Source organism: Rattus rattus, chromosome 1 (genome assembly GCF_011064425.1).
Source record: "Rattus rattus isolate New Zealand chromosome 1, Rrattus_CSIRO_v1, whole genome shotgun sequence".
NCBI classification, from domain to species: Eukaryota; Metazoa; Chordata; class Mammalia; order Rodentia; family Muridae; genus Rattus; species Rattus rattus.
In genome coordinates, this window is record NC_046154.1 from 267944717 (window position 1) to 267960488 (window position 15772).

General features: G+C 42.1%; 1 protein-coding gene across 1 annotated transcript in view; it reads left to right on the forward strand.

Moving 5' to 3' along the window:
* The window catches only part of Tmem117 (transmembrane protein 117), a 433233-nt gene extending 429847 nt beyond the window's left edge, over positions 1 to 3386 (forward strand). Inside the window, exon 7 of the mRNA XM_032885476.1 lies at positions 1653 to 3386. Coding sequence (XP_032741367.1) covers positions 1653 to 2299 — 647 coding nt within the window. The 3' untranslated portion in view covers positions 2300 to 3386. The remainder of the gene's footprint in view (positions 1 to 1652) is intronic.
* Positions 3387 to 15772: the final 12386 nt, after the last annotated feature.

The window sequence follows — 15772 nt, forward strand, 5'->3', positions numbered from 1 at the left end:
CAACCATGAAAAAAGGCAAGCTACGAAAGCACAAAGTACAAAAATGTAAACACTGTCAACTCCTTTAGCTAAACTCTCCAATACACGGCAAGTGGCAATTTCTTCTTTAGACAAAGAAGTTGTCATTAGCCATGCAGAGTGTTGATGATAACACATGACAACTGGTGTTTAAAATGACTGACTCGTTATCGACCAGCATGGCCCTTGGTGTCATGGCCCTTGGTGTCTATAAGCTCATGAAGTATTAACTTCAAGAAATACTGGTTTGTTTGTTTTTCTTCCTAGAAGGAAACGGGGCTTTAAAGCATTTAAGGCAAGTACTGAAATCAAACAGCAGGTGGATTTTGGAGCAGGGTGGCTCCCCTCAGCTTTACACACCACAGGATCTAACAATGCACACGCGTATTCCCAACAGCCTCACAGTCAGTTCTCTTTCCCAAAAGCCGCACAGTGTACAAAATGCACGATCATGTGGGCAGGAACGTCATGATGTTCAATACAATTACCTTCTAATTAGTAATCAATGTGGGCGTGGTACTTAAAATGATGACTAAAGTTCCCTAGTCTGTGCTGCCATCTTACCATTTGTTACAACAAACTCAAGAGATACTAATGTTATGACAGTATACCTGATGTTATAGAACTTGTAAGAAATGCTAATGATTATAATAGAACCTAGTTCCCTTAGGATTTTCTACATCATTTCCCTGTGCCGTGATATTTCAATAACACATCATTGAAAAGATCAAATGTATGTATATATATATATAATCTATGTATATATATAATCTATGTATATATATACACACATATATATATGTATATATATGAATTATTTAATTAAGTATATTTAATTGTGTGTGTGCACATGTTGGTGAACGATGATGCCTATGGAGTCAGAGACATCGCATCACACTTGGAACTGGTTTACATAAAGACCCGAGTGTGAGGTACCAAACTTGGGTCTTCTTTACTCTAAAGAACTGAGCTGCCCCTCTGGTTCATATGTAATATTTTAAATACTAAGAGGAAATCATGATGGCTACATTCTCTCCAGGTGACATCTTCCAGTAGTTTATTAGCTCTGGTTGTCTATTTAATGAAGTACGTTGTGTTCCATGGGCACTCAGTGTGAATTTTTTAAGTCTGGAAATGAATGCTCAGGGATTATAGATCTGAATCACGTTGGCTAATGGTTTAATCAACAGGTCTCCTATGAACAGCGATGCGGACTCAATTGGCATGCTACTGTGCTTCGCATTGCAAGATGATTTATTTCTTCCCCAGACCTAATTATAAAACAGTAAGAAATAGTCAATCATATATCGGACTTCCTTAAAATTTTCATTAGAACTGTTTTTCACCACTGATTAAACTGTTCTTGAAAAGAACCCAAGACTAACTTTGAGTCTGGCTATGGTTCATATAAAACAGAGAGGTCCAATCACATTACAGTAAACTCCTAGTTACTCGGCGACCTGTTTGTGGTTTGTCTAGTTTCACTCTGTCAACTCACTTTTGGTAGCATTGTATTTTCAAAAATTGTCACCAGCTCTCGATCCTCAACAACTGATATTGTTTATTTTAATGGAGAAAACCGTATTGCAGTTTTATCAGCATTCGATTAATTCAGTATTTCCTTTCAAATGCAGGTAAATGGTTTAACTACGGAATCATCTTCCTCGTCTTGATTTTGGACCTGAACATGTGGAAGAACCAAATATTTTACAAACCTCATGAATATGGACAGTATATTGGCCCAGGGCAGAAGATATACACAGTGAAGGACTCTGAAAGTTTAAAGGATTTAAACAGAACCAAGCTATCCTGGGAATGGCGGTCCAATCACACTAATCCTCAGACTAACAAAACCTACGTTGAAGGCGACATGTTCTTACACAGCAGGTTCACAGGGGCCAGCCTAGATGTCAAGTGTCTGGCTTTTGTTCCAAGTCTGATAGCTTTTGTGTGGTTTGGATTCTTTATTTGGTTCTTTGGACGGTTTCTAAAGAATGAGCAAGGGATGGAGAATCAAGATAAAACTTACACTCGCATGAAAAGAAAATCACCCTCGGAACACAGCAAAGACATGGGCATCACTCGAGAAAACACCCAGGTCTCCGTGGAAGACCCTCTGAACGACCCGCCCTTGGTCTGCATCAGGTCCGACTTTAACGAGATCGTCTACAAGTCCTCCCATCTGACATCGGAAAACTTGAGCCTGCATCTGAAGGAGTCTACCAGTGCGGCGGAGGCCGATCGAGACCCGGCGGCCTCTCCGAGTCTGCGGACGGACTAGAGTCTCTTCCGCAGAGATAGCACAAAGAGCAGCCTTGAGTGCAACTTCAAAGTCGTAGTCTTTCGTTTTGTAAATGTCAGGGTTTACATAGCGTTAGGTAAAAGAAACAGACAAACGCCACAACGGTGCTCAACATGCTTTTTCTAGACTCATTGTTTTCTATCTGTATTATGATCCACGTGCCTCTCGTATGTTTAATGGTCCTCTAGAGATCGCTTCTCACAACTGCACAAGCTATTACTGACTTTACAGCAAGGTAGATTAGCCGATTACCCACGTATCTGATGTTCAACCATAGTGGTGCCTTGAGACATTAACCTGTTTAACTGTACCAGACATGAAGTGAAGAATGGTTCTCCAGTCTTATTTCACGTGGGATTCTTTTTTCTTTTATACAACTATTTTGATTTACACTTGATGTCTGAGCAGGAAACAGACATGGCGGATTTGCGGATGGAGAAAGTTCTCTTGGTTCACTGTTCAGCAGCGAAGTCGGTGACTTTGACACTGGACTGCAGAGAAGCACGGTGATTGCCTTTTAAATTTTACTGGCTGGCTTCCGAATCGAAATACAGACGTAAAATCCAATGAGAGGAGGGCTGCAATGCACCATGGGTCACTGCTCACGAAATGTGACTTTCTCCAACCACTAATTGCAATTAGATGATAATACCTAATTATGTTTTCCTAATTAAAGATAAATTGCTACCTGATTAATAGTCTTGCCCTTTTCCTTTGGGAACAAAGGTTAAGAGGAACAGTTGGGTGAGCTCTCAAATTTATTGGCATTTCCACAATGTCCTAGACCACCAAGGAGTTGAAGCTGTAATCATGTGAAGGGAGGCCGCACAGCCCACTGTCTACAATATTGTACATTTTGCTATCAGTATGGTTCTGGACAATGGACAGAAAAAAACGGATGGCACTGTTGACCAAGGGAATTCTGAAATCATTCACCGAAACCTCACGTGGTAGAAAATGCCGTACAAGGGTCTCTTTAACGTCTTCTGTGTATGTGTAGTTTTTGTTTGGGTTTCATTTTTTTAAAGATGTAAACATCGCACCTTAATAAATAAGAATTATATGCCAGTAATTGTGTGATGTAGGTTTTGTTTTGTCTATTTGTCTGTTCCCCCACTCCAAAGGATTCAATCATGTCCTACCTTAACAAAAACCTATTCAAATGGATTTTTAAGAGCTTGATTCTAGGCAAGGTAACAAAGTGTATAACCCCTAAATTGCTTTTAATTTTATTTCATGAACCGTAGTTACGTGTTTCTTGAGCTGAAGGGAGATCATTTTAAAGGTAAATTATTTATTTTCCTGTCATATACTGACATTGTAGCATTTTGTCTTTTAACGCTCTCTTGTTTGGATCTGCTTTTGGACATGCAGCTTGCCAGATCTAGAGTGCAGAACGAAACTATGCATTTATCTGTCACTTGAGAACCAGCTTTAATAAACATCTTGCTATAATTGTTTACCAAGCAGTTGGAACCATACCCCCGCTGTTTCTTATGCCTTTAACAGCCATGCATGGTGCACTTAAAATCATAAATATCTCTGGCACCGAGGACAAGCTAACTATAGGAACCACTGACAGTCCTGGCCAAAGAAACATTCTTCTGACACGAGTAAAGCCTAGCCTCATTTGCACAGCCTACAGAATTGAATTCTTAGCTGTGGGGCAAGTGAATCATGCTAGCGGGAACCATATTTTTATTAATTCTGAAAATAATTTCCTCATAAAAAATTGATTTTAAAAGTAGATGTTTATTATTCCTATGGATACTTTTTGAAACTGCCACTAGAGACTTTCGATGTGTGTATTAGAAGAAACGTGTTTAATGGGGTGCTTGAATTAGCAGAAATAAGATAGACAAAAAAATAAATAAATAAACCTTAAGAATGATGCTTCTGAGGTTTCAGGAAGTGTCCAAAAAGATTGTTGATTACAAAAATATATTATTTCATGTTTAGATATATTCAGAGAGCCAAATAGGGTAATCTCCAGGGGATGCTATCTTCATAATTTAGCAAGATCTGAAGCTGATGAGCCCCTAACCACTCGGCTGCATGTCCTGGGGCTTGCCTTTCATCTACACAGAGGCCCCTCCTTCCTTCCTTCCCTACACCTTTTAGATATTATGTCTATAAAGTAAGACTGTGAAGTGAAAGGAAATCAAGGTTAAAATTCCATCTATTCACATTTAGTCCTGGATTCCGAGCCAGACAGCGGCAGGCTACGGCTCCATGGAACGCTTAGAAATCCCGAATAGATTGCTCTCAGTAGGGGTGTTAAAAAAAGAGATAGAGACGAAGCAAACACAAAATGTGAAGAGTTAAAATAAGATATTTAAAACCGTAAACTAACAGTTCTGGAAGTGAGAACGGTGATACCTTGATCGTAGCGATACTCGAGGACTGTAAACAATTGTGTTCCTACCGTTCTGTAATTATGTTCTTTTCCATGCAGTGCAGAGTCTGGACTGATTCGACATGATTTGATTTGATTTAGAGCATTTCGTTAGTAATTTAATTGGAGAATTAAATAAACACTGTGAATGGAGGCCTGATAACAAACCCTTAGAATCAACCCTCACCACCACATGGGCAGTGTGTATTTACAAAGCCAGCGCTGGCCTCTCATCTTCTCTACATGGTGGCTACTTACTTTGCTCCTTTGCCATTTAGTGTCTAGGATCACCACTGACCGACTAAGGCTATTAAGAATGATTTCTTCTCCATTCTCCCCATGGGCCAATCAATTCTCACGGTGTCTGATTTCATGTCTAATGTGCAGAAGCTCTCCAAGCACTTAGTAGGAAAGGCAGGGGTGGGGTCAACCTGCTTCATGTCACCCAGGGGGCTCATAAGCCTTCCAAGTGCACTCTGACTGCCCTCCGGGTCACCAAAGGAACCCAATATGAAATATGAAATAGACAATGGTGGTAAATAACTTTTAGCGGATACCCCTTGGTGCCGACTAGATGATTTAAGACCCCAGAACACCACCGTTGTTTATTATTTATCTGTCCTCCCTCAGAACTGGTCCCTATTTCTAAGACAACTCTTGGCCTTGCGACTTTATAGGAGATTTTTGTGGCGATGTTCTTGCTGAGTCAATAGCCAGACTCGCTGTTTTGTCTGGCCTGCTTTCCTCTAGCTTTGTCTCAAAGAACCTGCCTGAGATGTGTGAGCCAGCTCTACCTGCAAACAAGTAAGGACATCTAGGACTTGAGGATGATACACTGTCACTCCCCTGGCTGATAAAAATATACCGCACAAAGGATTGGGAGGACTGGGAATTGGTACACGCGCAATACCGAGCTCCTAAGTTTTTGGCTTGCTGCATCCGGTGCATCTTGCAATGAATTATCTTCTGAACAGTCAGAGAGCTTGTTGACAATGAGCAGAAGGAGGTAGAAATTCACAATAGAAAGAGAAGGAGAGGCGGATGGTGGAGACAAATCTTCAAAATGAAACGCTCCTTTTACTGTGCTTTAAAACTCTAAGGGATGAAGGGCTTTGAAAAGGAACTTCATTCCCATGTCGTAAGTCCAGTCCTCTTGTGGGCTAGGTAAGACATTCAGAAAAATATGTCTTGTCAAAAGGATTATGTAAGAAATTGGCTGTTTTTTTTTTTTTTCTTGAGTGGGCTAGTGTGACCCCAGACAGACCTGTGCCTGGTACCATCTGGGAGGGGAGAAAGAGAAGCTGTTACCGAAGGTGAATATTCTAAGTTGGTGAGCAGTATGAGATGAGAAAGACAAAAAGAAAAACTTAACACTTCAGAAAGGCTAAAGGAAAAATAGGCAGGTGACATCCTGGCCAGTGTGTCAGTACCAGCAGCCACTGGGATGTAGATACCTCAGAAGAACCAATGGAACATAAAAGATAATTATAGAAACAATTTTGTAGGTGACCCCAGCCTTTATAGATTTATTACAAGCTTCCCTCAATTGTCAGACTAATGACACCATTATTCTGCATATTGTCTATATGCAAATTATCTTATTTAATTCTAACATTAGCCATCACCATAGGAGGTAAACAGTTAATTATACTCTATAATGAACCTGAGGGTCAGGGATGTTTGTTCAGATGCCCAAGATCACAAAGTTAGCCAAATGCTCAGGTAGGATTTGAAACAGATGTCTCTGATTCCCACTCTAATCTTTCCATCTTAGTGATTTACACACACACACACACACACACACACACACACACACACACACACACGGAAACTATCTGATCTTTGATGGATGACTTAGGGACAGTTACAGAAACACAAGATGCTTGATTTCTGGCTATTACATCTCAAGAACCTAGGTTAAGTATTTAACAGTAATTCCTGCAGCCTGCTGGGATGCAATTTACAAGCTCAACAACATGATTGAAACAGACAAGGCTGAATTAAATGGAAGACACAGCGAGTCTATCGCCAGGTGTTTTAAGTGCAGTAATAAAACCATAACATAAATTGGTACCAGCGCAATGTCTAGCTCTGGAATTTGTTTCCTTGAAGATTTCACTCTTCTCAAGGAGGGTAGACAGAATGTTCTGAATGACATAGGAGAAATAAGTCATTTTGAATGTTTAAACACAGCAAAAAAAAAAAAATTAACTAATTACTAGTTCTAGGAAGCATAATTTGAATGTGAGCTCTGACTCTTAACAATATTTCCAAACGACCACTTGAAGTTATTAGTTTAACACTGGGCGTGAAAATGCTTCCCTGGGCACCTGGTGCTTTGTTCTCATCCCAGGATGGGGACACCTCACAAGGCTTTGAAGATCACTGCCGACTGTGATTGTGACAGCGTCCCATGAATAGCAGCAGTTCCTGCAGGATGAATGGGGTGGTGTGAACACCCTCAGGCCCCTGCAGGGCCAGCCCTCATCAGAACCACCCAACTTACCTTCCCTTCGCTGGCAGCTCCAGTTGAGATAGACAGGGAATACCAGTAGCTGTTTGCTCCCAATCTCCCCTCTCACTTCCTTGCTTTGAACTCTACAAGCTGAAATCTAAACCTTTCCCACTTTTTACAAAAGTTTAGATCCCTTAGCTTAAAGAAAGTGGCTATGTTCTCTGAAATCAATGGCTGTAATCCTTCAGAGCTGCTGGGCCAGACGGACTCTCCAGCATTTCCTAAGGCTCTGACATTCTAAATCATTCCCTTCCTTCTACGACTGCTGTTCAAGCTTCTCTTCTCAGGACCTTCTCATCTTGTCAGTAAGCCACCTTCTTTCACAAATCCTGAAGTGCATGTGCTATGTCTCTAGCATTTAAAGACATGATACAAACACCTGAGACCAGCCCTCTAGCCCTTTCTGCTGTATTTTCATGCTGCCCAGGCAACCGTTTCTGAGTCCGAATGTCATCCCAGTCTTGAATGTCTAGAAAACACCCACCCTAAGTCCCATGGAATCAGGGCAATATTTCCAGTAAGATATATGATGCTTTGTAGAATAAATAGCATTATAAGTTGGGATCATGGTTTTCCATACATCTTACAGATAAACTTGCTTCGACTCTTTTACCTATATTGTCCAAATGACCCCAAGCTAACAACAGTACAAAAGCTCTATACCTAAAAAGTTACTCTAGGATGATTTTATAGAATTTGGGAGAGAGAATAATGGTCAAATCTGGAAAAACACAACTCCACAACTATTAGATTTTTTTATAGCCATAAACTTACCTAAGAACAAATTATATTCAATTTGTAAATAAACAGTGTTTAAAATATGTCAGAAAATTGAGAAGACCTATCATTCTTTTCCCAAACAGTAGCCAGGTGAAAAGATGTTATCTGGTACTTTGATTGACTGGCCTATTCATATCATATTGGCCATTGATGCGGTCTTGCATGGAGCTCATCAGCTTTTCTAGGATAGGGACAACCGGCCTTGATTGGACTTCCAAACTCTTACCTTGTCCATTGCAAGCCATGCTCCACGGAACAATCCTTCCAAAGCATAAACACCATGGTAGCACATCACTCATTTAGTGACCAATCTTTTTAAATACTTATGTGCAGCTCCCAAAACGACAACAATTTAACAGTGTCAGAAATCATTTCTTGCCCTGTTGCGCTGAACTGAATGACATCCTCCCATTTGCCTATTCCATGTCTCAGGGAATCAACTGTGTTTCTAGAGGTCTCGAGACCTTATTGTCTTAGGAGGAAGGAGACACAGCTGCTAGGGAGGCTCCAGGAATAGACTTAAGATTAGAATATTACTTCATGCACTCTACTGGTCATGACTCAATTGTAGTGTCTGCCTACCTGCAAGGGATGCTGGGAAATTCTATTTGGCCTTGTGCCCACAGTAGACAGGGAACAAAGCCTGAGGAGCTTTCAGTCATAAATTATTATTTGTATTGTATTTTTCTTCACTTTACAATGTATGAGTAAGTACTTCATATTCTCTCTCTCCCTCCCTTCCTCCCTCCCTCCCTCTCTCTCTCTCTCTCTCTCTCTCTCTCTCTCTCTCTCTCTCTCTCTCTGTGTGTGTGTGAATGCTATTTAACTCTGAGTATCATGATATGATTCAATAAAACGTGAGCAGATACTGTACATTGAAGCTATATGTTTACAAGAGACTCAGTTGAATATTCTGATTTTTCTCCCTGGTGAATGCTAAAAGATTTTTCTAGTCAATTTTTATAGCATAAATTGGCAAGTGGAATTATTTCTTACATTTGTTATGTGTTTGAAGAGAATGGTTTTCAGAAGCTCATGTATTTCCTTGGTCACCAGTTGATGGAACTATTTGAGAAGGATTGGAAGGTGTGGCCTTGTTGGAGGAAGTGTGTCATTTGGGGTGGGATTTGAGGTTTCAAAAGACTCCCATTGTTACTTAGTGTTTTCTCTGCCTTGTGGTTGTGGATCAAGTTATAAATTCTCAGCTGAATCCATAAGGCAAATTAATCACCTTTTTTGATAAATTTCCTAGGTCCTGGTGTTTTATCACAGCAATAGAAAAGTAACTAAGATATAACAGAGATAAGATGATCATAAAAAAATTTAAAGAGAGTATCACAATTTAACCAGGAAGGTATGTTCTCTGAAGGGGATACTGAAAAACCTAACCAGAAAAAAAACCATAAATGCTATTTTTAAAACGAGTCATTAATCAGAATGGGCAGCCAAGAGTCCACAGATCTCATACCTGATGCTATACTGTTGTGCCCTAAACTGGTATTCAAATCTAAGACCGACTGCTAAAAGTGAGCTAACTGTGGTGATTGTGTAGGCAGTGACATGATGACCCTGCACCTTTTAGAACAGTGGTTTCAACCTTCTAAATGCTGAAAACCCTTTTAAATAATTCCTCATGTTATAGTGGTCCACACACACAATAAAATTTTTTGTTGCTACTTCATAGCTGTAATTTCCTACTGTCATGAATCATAGTGTAAATATATCTCTGTTTTCTGATGTTCCCAGTTGTCCTCTGGAAAAGCGTCATTTGACCCTCACCCATGAGGTCATGACCCACAGGTTGAGAACCACTGTTTTAGAAGGCAGTAAAGGTTGTATCTTCACTGTACCCACTTTTTTCAGTAGTTTGCAGTTATATGGGTGCACAAAGGACACAGTGACTCCACAGGCCAGACTGGTCAATGAGGTCAAGACCGTCGCAGGTTCTCCAGAAGCCGAAACTGAAAAACCACACACCAGTCAGAGCCATTCCAACCCAAGTGGACTGATTATCGCTGTACTCTGAAAGCTGGTAACTCAGGATTCTTTCACCAGCCTATTTACATGTTAGACACATCAATTATTCCTCCCATCTGAAATACATGGTTCTTGTAATCAATTGCTCTGAGTTAATGTTTAGAATTATTCATGAAAGACCTATATTTTAATGGCCTTTGATGAGTACTAGCAGCAGCTTCCATTAATTTGATTAGTTTTATATGGGCTGCAAGAGAAGCCTGGCACACAGCCTTAAGTGAATCAATAATGTGGGGTCTGAGTATGTGCACTCCAACCAGCCTTACCGTCCAAAGAAGAGCCAAGTGGTCAAGGACACGGCTTGTGTCCTGTAGGTCTGTCTCTCACATTTGGTCAGCCATTGCCTTACTTGCCTCAAGCTGCGACTATTAGAAACTTTCCTACTCAACTCCAGCCCTGGCCCCACACACGATGTCCCTTCCAAGGAGAGTAGGCAGAGCTGAGATGGATTTTTACTTTTAATATAAGGACTTAGATATGTCATAGTGCAAACCTCAAAACTGGTATATAAACCTGAACATTAAGGACAACAGGAGCCAAGGCCAAGGTACTGATTCTCTTGCCATGTGCATCAACTCCAGAGACTCATGCAGTGTCTGCCTGAGGGAGAAGGAACATCTCTTTACCCAAGAGACCCAGTGAAGGAGAAGATGTGGTCACTGGCACACAGGAGTCACTGATGTATTGTCATAGCTAGAGAGAGTTGTCCAGTTCTAAGCAGGAAGTATTCCCTGGGAGAGACCAAAAGAAGACCCAAGGACAACCAAGACCTTGGTGTTTGGAGACTGAGTATGTTTTGTGACATATCAGCCCTTTGACTGTCCATCAGATGGTATTGGGTCCAGGGAAGCAGTAGAAATAGAATAGCAAGAGACCCAGGTTTGACTCAAGCCTTTCTCACTAACCATACCATATAGGGCAAAGGAGCACCTGGTGCCTTTCTCACCCTGGAAAAGGCCTCACTGCTGACAGTAGGACTCTTGACGTATGACTGAACACACCATGAATAACAGGAACGAAGCCAGAAAATTCTTAAGGCAGGAAAGACTGCCTTTGCTCTTATAGCAGGCTATTTCCGAGAGGAATATAGAATGGATAGCGAATTAGTTAACTTTTTGTAACTATCAAACACTGACAATGAGGTTCAGTGGTTGGAGATTTCAACCCAACCTCTGAGCAAACCCTCTGAGCTCCTGAAAGCATTACAGGATGATAAACAGCAGCATAAGATATTTGGTACAGCCAAACCGCTCTCTCATCTTGAGGCCAGAAAGCAAAGGTGGGAAGGAGGAGGGGTTCGGGTTCCGTAAGTGCCTTCAGAAGCTTGCCCTCCTCCAGGCCAGTGGTTCTCAACCTGTGGGCTGGATGACCCGTTCATGGGGTTCATAGATCAGCTATTCTTCACATTACAGTTATAATGTAGCAATGAAACAATTTTATGGTTGGAGTCACCACAACATGAAGAACCGTATTAAAGGGTTGTATTAAAGCATCAGGAAGGTTGAGAACCACAGGTCTAGATCCTATCCCTTAGGGGAGGCTTCATCTCCCAAGAGTGCCACAATGGGCAACAGACTTTTAACATCAGAACCTTTGAAGATATTCTATATCCAGGCCATTGTGGGTCTCACTGTGGGTTGTAGACTTTCTTAGATATACGATTCAGTGATGGTGGTGGACGTGATTATATATACTTCTTGTGAGACTCCCTACTCTATGTCTGGTGCCTATCTTGAAGTGTTAAGCTGGGGTGTGGGTGTGGGTGTGGGTGTGGGTGTGGGTGGGGTTCGGCTGGCATCAGAAGGTATACAATCCGCATGAAGATGATGATTTTGCATTTCTTAGGATAATGGGAAATCACTAAGAAATTTTAAGTAGGAAAAGAGTTCAGTCTATGTATCAGATTTTAAAAGACAGACTACCAGTGTATTACCATTAAAATTCAAATCAGTATAGTAAAATAATTAATACAATTTAGTCTTTAATGTTTTAGGCTCCTCACGCAGAGCTGAACACAATTACCATATGCGTGCATGAGGACAGTAAACCACAGTGGCTCTATTGTAAGTGGCTCCATTGTAAGTGGCTCTATTTTAAGTGGCATTCTGGTTCACTGTGCTTGCTACAGGCATCTGGGCAATGGGCAGGCAGTAGAACTGTGCAGTTAAAGAATCCCGAAGGAGGCTGGTGTAGCTTAGATCTTTGTAAGGACTGCCACTTAATTTCAAAGACTTCAACTCATATGACAAAATGCAATATTACTCAGAATTTTTTTCTAATCTTGGAAGTGAAATAAAGCAGACCTCTGTAGGCTTCTGTACAGAACGCGCAGAAGTAGCAATCTACCCATACTGTTTATGGACTTGCTGTGTCTACAAATAGTTCCTGTAAAATAACAACAACATTCACATGAAACCTCTTCAGAGCTGCTGGTAGACCTGGACATCTCTGCCCAGATCCCTCATACAAAGCATGCACCCATCTGCAGGGGATAGAGTGGCTTCAAGGTCTGCTGGAGAGAGACAAATGTCCAGGAGCACAGTTCCTGGAACAGTGCATGCCTTGTAACTGAGCTTTGAGACAAGGTCAGAAGAGCCACTGGATAACAGTTCCACAACCATGCCCAGAGGATAGCCATTTGCCAAGGATGGAGACAGGAGGGTAACAGTATCACTGAAAAGTAGAAAGTTCACAGCCAACCTGACACTAGCTCTAATCTCAACTGTGTGGCTGCCGTAGTAATTTTGCTACAATCACAGTTCTCTGAAGGCTAACACCCACGATACAAAAGGATGCAGAAGAAGGCCTGACCTAGAGCAGTGGGATGTCACAACTACCCAGCCATCTGTGCTCCGTGATGCTGCTTAAACAACAGAGACCAGAAAGTCTCGATGGTGACTCCTCTCCTGGCAAAGACAGCGTGGCTCCAAGAAGGCTCAAACACTTTGAAAAGTAGATGAGACACAGATTTAGAAGCAAAATCAGTAAGAAGCTACTAGTTCTAGTTAAACTAGAGGACAGAGCCAGAGAACTCAGTTTCAAAGCTGTCGTCCTCACCAATCATAAGCCTCCACTGGGATGCTTTGAGAACTCGAACCATTCTGACGTGTTGAGCCTACTGACAAGAGAGAAAACTGGACTCCCGGAGGGAACTCTCTGGAAACTGGCAAGGTACATACAGTAACATTTCTGCTAATATTACTCCCTAACAAGTCAGTGGTCATTTGTCCAGGTAGAATGCAATGAAAAAAGGTGAGTTCTGGGACACTAGAAAGACTATTGATTCGGTAGCATCTTCAGGTACCTTAAGTCTTCTTGATGGAATAGAGAATACTCAAGGGCTAAGTTATCAATTGAGTCCTATTTGAAGTCTGACATAGTAAGTCCATTGGCCCAAGGACCACCCGTGTGCTCCTTTATCTGAGTGTACAGTTGGGATTGATAGATTCGACAAGTGTCTTACTTTGGGTTTTATTGCTGTGAAGAAACACTATGACTAAGCCAACTCTTATAAAGGACGACGTTTAATTGGGCCTGGCTCACAAGCTCTGAAGTTCAGTCCATTATCATCAGGGCAGGAAGCATGGCAGCATCCAGGCAGAAATGTCCTAGAGGAGCTGAGGGTTCTACATCTTGTTCCTAAGGCAAGCAGATGGCTGGCTTCTGCAAAGCCCACCACCACAGTGACACAAACTTCCCTCAACAAGGCCACACCCACTCCAACCAGACCACACCTCTTAATAGTGCCAACTCCCTGGACCAAGCTTATTCAAACCACCACAACAGGTAAAGTAACTGTCGCATTGTTTCTTCAACGGTTGGAGTAAAAACCAAGTGGAAACCTGGGAAACTGACCATGTATACCCAAGCAAGAGAATAAAGAAAAATGTATGTAGAATAAATGTCATTCTTAAATATATATATAAATATATATATATATACATATATACATATATACCCTAGTGGGCAAGGGCACAGATAAGCTGGCCCCAAGGGCATGAGTGTGGGTAAACTTGGGAGAGCTGGCCTTGCCCTTCACAGGCTATAGAGTGAGCCCTGCACCTAACCTGAGCAGTGCAGTAGAGCCGGCTCTGGTGGCATGGGTCAGCCAGACAGAGAGCATGAGAACAGGAGAGATGGCCTCACCCCTTGCCTTTTGGGACAGCGCTGGGGAGCCGGCTCTGATAGTATGGGCTCAGCAGAATGGGTGGCCTGACCACCTCAGCTACCACCCAGGCTCAGATCCAGAACTTCCAGTTGGCCCACGACAACATTCACTCCATCTATGAACTGCTGGAGTTGGTTCTCAGAACCAAAGCTACAGCCTCTCCACAGCACAGGGCAACAATGGGGTATCCTAGAGGAGTCCCAGTAAAGATCCAGTATTGAAGGTGTAGCAGAAGGTAGAGGTCTTGAGCCAGATCAATGACTCACTGCAGTGAACATTTGCAAGTAAGGCTGTTTGAACAAAAGGTTGTACTGTGTGACACACTGACACAGCAAAGTCTCCACAGGGAGATGGGTTTTTTTATTTGTTTTCTTGTTTTATATTGGGTTTTGTTTGTTTTCTTTTGGTGGAGAGGTTGCAAGTGTGGAGGGTGGCTATGGAGGGATGGGGAGATGAGTGGATTGGGGTGCCTAATGTAAAATCCACAAAGAAGCAATACAAGTTAAAAACAATAACAACTACATGCAGGAGTTGTCATCCTTTTGTACCTGTTCGATTCAGTAGTCTACAGAGACTGACCCGATACTCCAGAGGGTAGGCTGTCACGATCTCCATTGCTACAGCAGTGGCTGCCACCACGGCAGTGAAAAGCAGTCTCTCTGTTCCTATGTCTTTGCCTTTCATGTGTGAAGCTCTCACCGTGCCAAATGCCTTCTTTTCTTAATCATGAAAAAGTACGAGAAACAATGAGCGTTTGGATGGGGTTCAAAATAAATGCTGACAGTGTTAACCCAAGAGTAACCTTCCTGGCCTTAGCCATAGGGTAGTCTAAAGAAATCATCTCAGGCCCCTGGATAGCCTTCCTGTCTCTAAGGGCGATGGGGGAAGTCATCTGGAGGTGGTGGTCACGTGGAAGATAGCGGTAGTAGAAACTGATAGGGTTGGATGGGAAACTAAACACCAATAACCCTTTAAAGGGTCCAATGGTCAGGGACAGGCTGGAATTTCCTTCAAGTTAGGGTGGGTACCTTGTGCTGCCTACCACACACCATGCTCATAAGTATGCCTGAATGCATTCACACACATACACGCATAGAACAGGAAATACACACAGAGCAGAACACACACACACACACACACACACACACACAGAGACAGAAAGAGAGACAGAGACAGAGTCAGAGACAGCAAGACAGAGAGAGAGGAGGGGGAGGGAGAGGAAGGAAGGGGGAAGGAAAGGGGAGGGGGAGGGAGAGAGAGAGAGGAGAAAGGGAGAACAAGAGAGCGAGAGAGCGAGAGTGCGAGAGCGCGCACACACAGGATGATTAATGAGCTCCATTTCACACATAGAAATACTGTTCTAATCAATATCCCAGTCAGCAAGAAAGGTTGCCATGTTTAAGTAGAGGTAAGCCTACAGTAGAAGCAGATTTAAACCAGGTCCAGATTTTAGGGAAGGAAACTTTGCCTCCAATTAGGCCATAAGATCAGTAGACCTAAAGATGCTGGGCATCTTAGTGGTGCTGAAAGTGGTCGTTTGGAATATCGTGCCCTAGT